At 37.8% G+C, this 10807-nt stretch overlaps 1 protein-coding gene across 2 annotated transcripts; it reads right to left on the bottom strand.

The window, feature by feature from the left end:
- Window positions 1–853: 853 nt before the first annotated feature.
- LOC113575719 (cadherin-2-like) lies at window positions 854–6765 on the bottom strand. 2 transcript variants are annotated; one of them, XM_035520996.1, is made up of 13 exons: window positions 6702–6765; window positions 5829–6005; window positions 5625–5706; window positions 5333–5466; window positions 5070–5225; window positions 4761–4905; window positions 4471–4643; window positions 4254–4382; window positions 3855–4040; window positions 3533–3773; window positions 3235–3381; window positions 2004–2228; window positions 854–1311 (listed from the first exon to the last, which is right to left on the bottom strand). In XM_035520996.1, the coding sequence occupies exons 2-13, from the start codon at window positions 5859–5861 to the stop codon at window positions 1148–1150; spliced, it is 1815 nt and encodes a 604-aa protein (XP_035376889.1). In that variant the 5' UTR covers window positions 5862–6005; window positions 6702–6765; the 3' UTR covers window positions 854–1147. The 2 variants fall into 2 exon arrangements, with proteins under 2 accessions (XP_035376889.1, XP_035376888.1); XM_035520995.1 differs by lacking the exons at window positions 854–1311; window positions 2004–2228 and having other exon boundaries at window positions 3254–3366; window positions 3529–3773.
- Between the last annotated feature and the right edge of the window lie 4042 nt (window positions 6766–10807).

Here is a 10807-nt window from a genome sequence, read left to right as displayed (position 1 = left end):
CAGAATCGGCTACGTAAAATAAACCCAACTTATATACAGTACTTCAAGAGTCAGTCCTCTGATGAAGCATCACAAACTTCACAGTAAGAGAAATCAAATGAAACAGCAAGAAGCTGGGACACTGAAGAGTAAACAGGAAACCCTATAACATGGCAGTTTGGCCTTAGCCCAGTGTTAGCCAAGTCTCATGAAACTGAGAGAGCTTCCTGTTTACAGTCATGCTCCAGACACTATGATGAGCAATAACCAGTAAAGAGAAGAACAACATTTATTTCTGCTTAATTCCAGCCCTGACACCTGATGTCCTATTAAAACTGCCGGTGCGTAAAGGGGTAAGATCTCCCAATAAGAAGAATGACCTTTTTAATTACTTGAAATACTTGAAATTACTTGCAATTGCTGTTAAATCCTTGTGCTTTTACTGAAAGTTTATTTTCAAACAAACAGTATTTGTAGGTGTGTTTACAATGTAAATGTATTGTTAAGGCATCCTGCAAACAGCTTCTCTTGGATCCAGGTCACACTTAAAAAACTATTAAAGAGTTGATGCAGCATAAACAGACCAGAAGACCCTGGTTTAGTCATTCAATTCTTTTTCTGGTATCAGGAGTAGGGAATATCAACTGACGGTGTGGAATGTATTGCAGCTATAGCAGTATTTCATAAACAATATGATCCTTCCTTTTGAGTCTGAAGAAAGACGATGGGACAGACGGGGACACACACACACATTACCTTATCTCTGCACCCTTATAGATTTAGGAAAACATCCATGTATATGTTGCATAAACTCTTTATTAAAAGGAAGATAATAAAAACAATTTTGTACTGTAGTTGTACATTTGGTGTCACACATTTCTGGCAAACTGGTTAAAACTGGTTCTGGATGTTGCTGTAAGTGTTGCTCTGTGGTATGAACTTCCCCAAACCACTTCACAACCACCATCTCCCAGTTTTGCAGAGCGATGTACCATGTATTCAGAAAGTCTCATGGTATATCAGGTGTTACATCTTATAACCCACATATAAGCTTCATCTTAGCTTGCTAATGCTGACTCTACAGAAACAAAGAGTAGAAAAACAAAGACAGGCATTTGTAATATTGATAAAATACTGCAAGTTTTTGTAATAGTCAAACAACTCATGACTAAGGTTTCACACAAAAGTAGGTCTTTGGCAGACAGTAATTCTTATTCAGATGGACAGAGATGGTGGTGTCCTTATAAAGGCCAGCACTGTCAGACACTCTCAGGACTATGCTGATGTTTCCATCCTCCAGCACACTTGTAGGCATCAATGTAATGGCTTTTCCTTAACACACACACACACCCTTTAATATATAGAAATAATATTGGAGCTGCAGTTTTTACAGTCTTACACTTTGCATTGTTAGTGGTTTCAGCCTATTGGTGATACATATAAGCCTATAGCATATAACATATAAACCGGTTAGGTCAAAGTTGTTAAATGTCTGGTTGGTTCAACATCGCACCTTTTTTAAGTTATCAACATATAGATGATAAAACTATAAAACTTTAGGTTATGAAGTGGAATTCTTGCCTTATAGCAGTGCACTTATTAAAAACTTACTGAAAACAAGACTCATTTGTGCTGTTTCAATATGAAAGACTCTCACATTCTTTTTTATGGTTGTTTTAAGCTATGTGCTTAAATTTTGCATTTAACTAAATCGCAGTTTTTCTCATTCAGATAGACAGAGGTGGTAAAGATCAGCACTGTATGAAGCTCCCTGGTCTAAAGTTTAAGTCTTTCTGCTCTTGCATGCTTTTGCGGATCAGCTTAACAGCTGTTCTGGATATAAAAACACCAGAATCGATCCTTTATAGAATAAGATGTGTGTGCGAACATAACTGATGGAGGTAGTGAGGTAGAGCAGAGCCTCAACACTCATGAAATGGTGAACTCTCACTGAGCTAAAATATATATCACTATTATAATGATCATTGTGAGCTATGAGGTACTTATTATTGTAAGTAACTTACCAGCATTGATTATTGTAGCAATCCAGTGGTCTTTAGAAATTCCCATAATTTCACCATGGAAAGGGTCAGAATAGCGCGGACCATCTTCATCTGTTATGGACAGAACTACAGGCTGAGGGTCAGTGTGGCAGAATGAGATGGATGTACTGTTGACGGTGGGAGTGTTGTCATTTACATCCTCCACATTGATAATCAAAGTCCCAGTACCTGTGGCGGGCACGACACCTATAAAAACACACACAACATATTTTCATTGATTTATCAAGGTTCAAATTTTCTGAGACATTTGAAGCTTTATAAAACTTGCAAACTCAAACGTTGTCAAATGATCTAGCACTGGTTCACTATAACTACAATGAAAAAGGCAATGAAGTATCTTTTTTGTGAACCCAAACTTTGAGTACATTATCTTTAGGTATTTACAAAATTGAAATTTAAAAAGCCAATTAGAAAATGTAAAGATACCTTTACAATCTAGGTTTCTTACAGAATTTGGTTTGATTTGATTGGGTTCAATGGGTTTGTTGAAATCCATAACTAGGCAGAGCATTTTGGTTAATAATTTTGTTAACACTGATATTAGAAAATATCAATTGTCAGTGGTGGACTGCTAAATGCACTTTAAGGTTTGTGTTTATGCTGTTGTAATTTTATGTTGCATTTTTGAAAATATTTTGCTTTATTCATATTTATTTATTTATACCTGATACTTTATACTGAGTCCCACTTATATTAAATGTCTGTCATTAACACCAACATGGTTAAGTTATGGTACAATGTACTTACTCTGTATATACATAAGTATTGCATGTTACTTCATGGATCTTTTATATGGGGAGTTTTTTGGTATATTATGTACGAACCCACCGATGCCTGCCATCAGTGCAGCGCATTGCAGAGCATACAGTGCGAAAAAACCAGTGACGATGACCTGAGACTTACTGCTTGCTATTTAGTGCTTTTCTTTCATTGCTTGAGTCTGAACTTGTTATGGAGAATAAAGACGCTCCAGAACATCACTCGCCTCTTGCTCCTTCTGTGCCACCAACATCACATCCAATTTATAAGCAATTTGTCATGAGGCATCCTTTGCGGTAAAGTTTTTTTTTTTTTTTTGTGGTGTGTACTTACAAAACATATCTAGATAAAAATAGAATTATTTTTACCCTGCGTTTCTATTAGTTAAGAGCACAGGGTTACATAGTAATAGTAGCTGGTTGTTAACAGTTACCATCATCCATAGCCAAGATCAGAACTTCGTATTTGCCGTCTTCCACAAGAGGAGACTCTCTGTCCATGGGGTTCTTGACTTTGATCAGTCCAGTGTCTTCGTCCACATCCAGCCAGTCAGCAGGATCGCTGCCTACACGATACATAAAACACACAGCATGACATCAAATTACTACAGCAATGCTCATGAACCAGAGAGAGAGTCTAACCTCTAGCACTACAACCACACACAGATATGGACATGCAGAAATAAACAAGATCTGTCAAAAATAAAAGGCACCGAGGAGACCCTTACTTCACTTTCTGAGACTTTGCCGTGTCAGGGTCACTGGCTGTGTACACCGTTATTTCATTGCCAACCTTCTGATCTTCAGGTATGGAAATTGTCTTCTTCTCTGGGTCAAACACTGGAGCCTCATTCACATCGATAACATTCACAGTGACTGTGGCAGTGGAGGTGGGCAAAAGTTTGGCAAACTGAATTTCATTCTCAACGATCACCAACAGAGTGTACTTGCTGTTTCTCTCAAAGTCCAGTGGCTAGAGAGAACACAAAAGAAATTAAGTAAACCTGATCATAATGCAAATTAAGCTAACAAACCCATTTGAGGGATGCCTTACCTTGACAGTAGTAATGATGCCCTCCTGTTTCTTCAGTCCTGTGCTAACGTTGAAAAGCCCACCACTATTTCCACCAACAATCCTGAACTTTGCTGCCCAGGCAGATGACTGAGGTTCATCCTCATCAGTCACTGGCAGTTTCACCACCACAGCTCCCACTTTATTCTCTGGGACGGAGACGTTGTACTGAAAAACAACAGTGCTACATTAACAATGTGAAAAGTAGACAGTGTAGAGGTTTAAGTGAACATCAGCTTTATTTTGTGAAATATGAGTTTAAACCCCATTTACAGGTATTTACATATCACCATCTAATCTACAATAAAGTCATTAGCTGCTGCAGCTATTTAACCAATTTATATAAAACTTTCTGTAAATCAGAGCTGTCATCTTCCTTACCGAGGTCTTCTCAAACTGAGGTGCATTATCATTGCTGTCGGTTATTGTAATTACAGCGTTTCCTTTGACTGCATAGCCATTACCCCGCATATCTGCAGCTTGGATCTCCAATGTGTATTCAGGATATTTCTGAAACATGATCATGATCAAAGTTACTTTCACTTAACCCCATTCCACATTAAATCCAGCCAATCAGAAACCTGATTTCTGCACTCACTTCTCTGTCCAATCCTTCAGCGCCCACTAGAATTGCTCCACTGACAGGGTTGATGCTAAACATGTTTGGGTTTGGCTGTGCTGGAATCTGACTGAGGATGGTGTATCTGACATCAGCATTGTCAGTGCTGGGGTCATCTGCATCAGTGGCTGTAACTGTCATGATCTCAAACCCTTCATTCAAAAAAATGATCATAAAATTTTGAGCAGAGAGAGAATAGAATAAATCAAAGTAATACCAGCCATCATCAATCCCTTTATTACACTATTAAATTGGCTACAAATAGGCACCTATATTTGAAGCTTCTGCTACACTGCCACGGAATGGATCCTGGGTAAATATGGGCCTGTTATCATTCTGGTCAATCACATTGATCACAATGTCCACTGGTTGTTCTTTTACATTTCCATCTTGAGCAACTGCATGGGCTTGAAGCTGGAATTAGTAGAAATAAAATAAAAAAGATTAAATGACTGTCGCAACAGATGCATTCAAACTGCATTAGTCAGAACAAAGTAAAACTACTTCACCAGCACACCATCTTCTGTAAAGACAAAATTGCTATTCATCATTAGAAGGAAACAGAAAATGTCTCCTACCTCATACTTGTCTTTTTTCTCTCTGTCTAGAGGCATTGAAACATACAGCCAGCCAGAGTTCTTATCCACAGTAAAAAGACCCTTAGGAGGCTGGTCTGCTCCTTCACCAGTGATGCTGTACCACACCGGAGCTTCCTTAGCAATGAGGGACTTGATCTGCATAAAAATGTAGCAAAAATGAATAGATTAATAAATAGTGACAGTTTAGCACTAAATAATGCAGGTATAAGGTATGGCATTCACCCATAATCAATATCACTCACCTGAACGGTCATCTTTCTAGGGAAAGGACCCCTATCATTTTCTGGAAAGAAGATTGGATGAGTCACAAAATTTCTCCTCTTCAACCCCACAGATGATTTTGGAAACTCCAAAACTGGAACATCTTGGTGACACTCTGTTATACAAACAGTACATTTGTCTGAGTCCAGCAACATACAAAGTACAAAACAAAATCAAATCATTGTTTTGTTGGGTATATTGCCATAACTATTGTATTGTTATTCTCCACTATCATGATTAAAGAGCAAATAGACAACATAGGAAGCTGTTTACTTGCAAGTGAATGTGCTGCTTCCTTAAAATCAGCACCCTTGCAGTTTTGGCCTGGTGACAAATCTTTCGTAGTGACCAAGCCCTGACAGGAGGTACAAGGTTTTTATACAAATGCATTGCAAAAATTCTTTAATTACACAAAACACAAGGTTAACTCTAGTCTCTCAATTTACAAATGGAGTGACATGTTCTTTGTTTACTCACCTGGAGCAGAAGTAGCAGGAGACTACAGATCATGTTAATAATCTCTTCACGTACCCAACACTGGCATATGCAATTTCAGAAATGTTAAGAAGCTGTTTGAAGTCTTAGGAAACATGCTTTGGTCTGGAAGTTCCTCTAGAGCTACTCTGACTACAGGTTCCTCACTGTGTCAGTACACTAGAAAAAAGAAAATCTTCTGTGAGATAGACTATCCTGCTGTGCCACAATGCATGTTTAATGCAAGTGTCAGCACTCTACAGACATAAAACACAGTTGGCTAAAGTCAGTGGAGAATTTAGTTTAATTAAAATGATCTGAATGAACACAGAAAATCAAACATCAGAAAATATTGTGTAATCTATGGGGCAAAAATTTTAATGATGCAAAAAAAGAGTTTATTGCCAAAAGTTTAGAGCCTTCTCAGTAGCAGAAATCAAATGAAACAGCAAGAGCATGTGACACTGAAGAGCAAACTGAAACCCTAAAACATGACAGCCTGGCATTAGCTGAAGTGTTGAGCTACTGTTGTGACACTGTGAAAGGTTGTTACGGTGTTACAACCCTATTACCTGCACCTTTCAAGGGCTCCAAATCTAGGTCCACAAAAGGGCGCAACATTTAAAAAACAAACAAACAACAAACCCACGGAAATGCACTCTGTACAGAAGTTTCAGTATTCTATTATTGGTATTCTCTGATGGAACAGAAACATAACATATACAAAAATATACATGGACACGCAACATAAACTGAACCTAAACAGGAGTATTGCTTCAGGGTGGGCTTTGCACCAACACAACAAACAATACAAATCTACTAGAATTAATTCAATCATTCTTTGCTAAAACCAAACCAAAATAAAATACAACTCACTCTTCCCTAATCCCGTCGTGTCCGTTGATGCAGGAAAGAAGAGACAAGAACCAGTGCGTTAGCCTGTGGCCTTTTATTAATGCAGAGCTCTGGAGACGTCACTTCACAACGCAGTGCGAGTGAGATCTAAAGCATAACTTTGCAACAGACATAGTTTTTTCTCGTCTTTTTTTGTCTTTTGTGTTTTTCCATCTCAGCTGTCACCTCTGTTTGACCGTCTTGTCTTCTTGCGTAATCACACATATGCATGTCTAGGGCATTTCCTTTTATGTCTGCTTTCATGTCTGGACATACAGTAATTATTTTATTAATTCAAGCATTAGTCCTATTTCATTCTGCACATTATTCTCTATTAGTGTAAGCTTAGCATTCATTTAATTTATGAAACCCCACACCCCTTATCACAAAAACAACAAAGCAAAAAGAACACGGCACCCACCCCTATAACTCCAAACAATCAGACAAACAATACTCAATATTTCAGGCAATCAATTATCAGTAATTGACACTCAATGCTGCTGACAGAGGAGCATTTCATGTAACTACTCGAGGCCTTGTGCATAACGCCTCTAAATCGAGTACATCTCAAAGGCTCCATGGAAGAACCTAGCTGGACAGCAAGTAATCACTCATAAGGCCCTATTCTAAAGAACCTGGGACAAAAAAAAAAGAACAGTCAACTTTAACACACCATCTTAAAAAGAGTCTAACACAGAGCCTCACAGGTCATCCTCGATGCAGATTTTTAATTTTCCTTGTAGCCAATCAGGTCATCCGTTGCAGTAACCACGTCATCTCGACAGCTCTTTGGTCCTTGGTGCGCCCTCGTGTGGATAATCTAAAAAAAACCAAACAAAACAATTCTAATACCGCAACACGAAGAACAACTGAAAAGAAAAGGCCCAGGAACATAACAACAGTTATACCTCAACCACTGTGCTAAGCAGTGACCAGTAAAGAGAAGCAGGAAAAAAGCGAAGCACAGCAGGAAGCTTGTCCAGCTCTGACATACAGTTTCCCGAAATCCTATTAAGAGCCTGGCATACAAAGTTCTAAATGACAAGTCACACATAGGCAAACATCTGTTTAATGTTTTTTAATGTACCCAAAGCTTGAAATGCTATCTGTAAAGTATTCAATAGGCAAGTTAAAATGAAGAGTTCAAGCTAGACCTTCTTACTTTAATTTAGGTTATTGTTTTTAATATACTGTAAAAATGTTGGCATACAATAGAGCAGTATTTAATTAGGAGAATGTTTACATTTTCTGAAGGCCTGTTTTGCAGTGTTTCCTTGTTTAATAGATCATGGTGGGTAATATAAAATTAAGAGTTTTCATTACCACTGGCTTTTATTCTGTCAGTGAAAATACTTTCATTTCATACTTGCTGTATTGCTTTACTCAAAGGTGGGCAAGATGTTTCTGCATCCACTAGAGCAAGTGAAGTGGGAGGATGGATATGACAGCATCAGTTACTCTAGTAGTGGCACCAGGACATTTTCTAGATCATCTGTGTTGCTTTGTCACCCATGAGCAGGTCTAGTCCAGTGACGGCTTCATCTCCACAGTAGCACACAAGTAAAACAAAGATGTAGCTAGATCTGTAAAAATGAACAGTCCATATGAAATAGAAACGTGCTAGTGATCAGCGTGCAGCTCTAGCATGTCTGTTGTAGCAGTATAACTAATAGGGAAAGCCAGAGGGTGAACACGGTCCTGAGGACTCTCTGAGACATTTCATTTTACCAACGTCCTCATCACAAATCCAAGTGAATGCATGAAGTGGCTGGATGACAGTAATCAACAGCTCAGATTACCAGAAAACTCTACGACCAGGGGCCCCAGGCTCTGCACCAGGCTACCCAAAATCTTGAGTAAATAAGTCAATCTTTAACCAAGATTCAATAATTCAGAGTGAGTCTGAGTCCCAGATTAAAACTCGAAGGGTTTATAGGAGAAAGTACTTCCTCCATCTGTAATCTTACCAATTCCAGGAACTAAGAGAAACCCTGCATTATGAGAACACAGTAGGTGAGGCGGGTTATCACATATAGCGGGTTCAATCAGATACTGTTCGACCTGATCCCTTATATGTCAACAAAAGTATTTTAAAGTGGATTTGAAAATTGATTGGGAGCCAGCACAGAGCTGAAAGAATACGACTAATATGGTCAAACTTTCCAACTCTTGTAAGTGCTCTCGCTGCTGCATGCTGTGCAAGATGAAGTGTATCTAGTGCCTTTTTAGAGCATTTAATTAGAAGACCATTACAATAATCCAAACTTGATTAAATAAAAGCATGGACCAATTACTCTGCATCTGATGAGGAATGCATGTCTCAGTTTAGCAATATTATGTAAATGGAAAAAGCAGTTTTAATGTTTTCATATATGTGTGTCAAAGGAGAGATTAGAGTCAGTAATAACACATTTTTAAAGAACATTTTGGGGTCTTACTGAAAAACCATCTCTTGCAGCATTATCAAATGTCTTATTTTCTTATCAAATTAGAAGGAAAAAAAAAGAACTGTAAATCTACACCAAACACAAAATGATGCTGACATTACAGAAGTGACATGGTATACAGCAAATATGGGGCATCACCGTAAATAAAGGTGAGCATGGAACAGGTAGTCTAAGTGCAAATTTAGCATAGGATATTATCTTAAAATAGGAGACAAAGAAAAATGTGTTAGCTGAGCTACAATCATAATGTCATAAACTAACAAACAGTTCATCATAAACTCAAAATACGCTGTTTTCTACATCAATATATTACTAACGGACAACTCCAATTACAGACAATGTGTCTAACAAGTCTTGTAATAGTAACAAGATGGTGGAGACAGCCTGACTACCGCATTAGTGTCAGTTCATTTACAGTTCATCAGCTACTTCCGGCCTGTATAGTAGGATATCACAAGTCGGCTCTAACAGTTCAAATACAAAAGACCCACACGGGCTACACAACAAACATAGAATATTAAAAGATTGCTATCTTTGCAGTTTCAGTGCTGTGATATGGTCTAAATCCAGACTGAAATATTTCATGGAAATTATTTGTCTGCAAATAGGCACATAATTGTGACGAAATTGCTATTTCTACTATTTTAGCAATAAAATGCAGGTTGGAAGTTGGCTTGTAATTGAAAGGCTCATGGGGATTAAAATTAGGTTTTTTAATTAATGGTTTGATAACCGCAAGTTTGAATGATTCTTTGTGTAAACAAGTTAGGACTGGATCAAGAATGTATGAGAAGGATTTATAAGAATTTATCTGAGAAATTAGCTCCTCAAGACAAACTGAGGAAAATTGAGCTAATTAGGCAGTTGTCAAAATGCATTTGCAAATTAACAGTGTCTGAGGAAGTGCAATTCATTGATTTCCTAATATTTTCAATCTTCTCATTAAAAATGTTTTACTGCAGGATTAGCGATTGAATTTCATTTCTTAGTTTTGATACTATTAATAAGAATCTTGGATGTTTTTATTTTTTATATTATACATGATCTTTTTAAAATATATTATAATTATTCTTTTGTGTACAGTGAGGTCATCCAGATATTAAATAAGGATACTTTGCACATCTTGTGTCTGTGTATAGTCATGGCCAAATGTTTTGAGACTAACACAAATTTTGGTTTTCACAAAGTTTACTGCCTCAGACGTTTATATGGTAGAGTGAAGTACAATTATAAGCATTTCATAAGTTAAAAACCCCCAACTTTTTATTTACAGATACATCCAGTTTAAGCAACGTTTTCTGCAATTTGCCTTGGTATGCTGATTATCAGCTTCTGTGCAAAATCTTGACTGATGGCAACCCATTCGTTCCTGATCAGTGCTTGGAGCTGATCACAGTTTCTGTGTTTGTTTGTCCACCCTCTTTTTGAGGATTTACCACAGGTTCTCAATGGGATTGAGACCTGGGTAGTTTCCATGGGCATGGACCGAAAAGTTCAATGTTTGGTTCACAAAGCCACTTTTGCCTTGTGACATGGCACTGCTAGAAAAAGCATTGTTCATCACCGAATTGCTCCTGGATAGTTGGGAGAAATTGCTCTTGGATGATGTTTTGATACCATTCCTTATTCATGGAAGTGTTC

Source organism: Electrophorus electricus, chromosome 21, assembly GCF_013358815.1.
Source record: "Electrophorus electricus isolate fEleEle1 chromosome 21, fEleEle1.pri, whole genome shotgun sequence".
In the NCBI taxonomy this organism is placed as follows: domain Eukaryota; kingdom Metazoa; phylum Chordata; class Actinopteri; order Gymnotiformes; family Gymnotidae; genus Electrophorus; species Electrophorus electricus.
Note: the sequence above shows the minus strand (reverse complement) of the source record. Positions and strands in the feature narration are given on the sequence as shown.

What these genes read in the sequence shown, in the direction of transcription:
- LOC113575719 (XM_035520996.1), bottom strand. Translation starts at nt 5,861, where the DNA reads ATGATCTGTAGTCTCCTGCTACTTCTGCTCCAG. An exon ending in AGAAAAAAGACAAGTATGAG is followed by an intron (nt 4,906 to 5,069) that starts GTAGGAGACATT and finishes TACTAATTCCAG; the next exon opens with CTTCAAGCCCATGCAGTTGC. An exon ending in CTCAGTTTGAGAAGACCTCG is followed by an intron (nt 4,041 to 4,253) that starts GTAAGGAAGATG and finishes GTTGTTTTTCAG; the next exon opens with TACAACGTCTCCGTCCCAGA.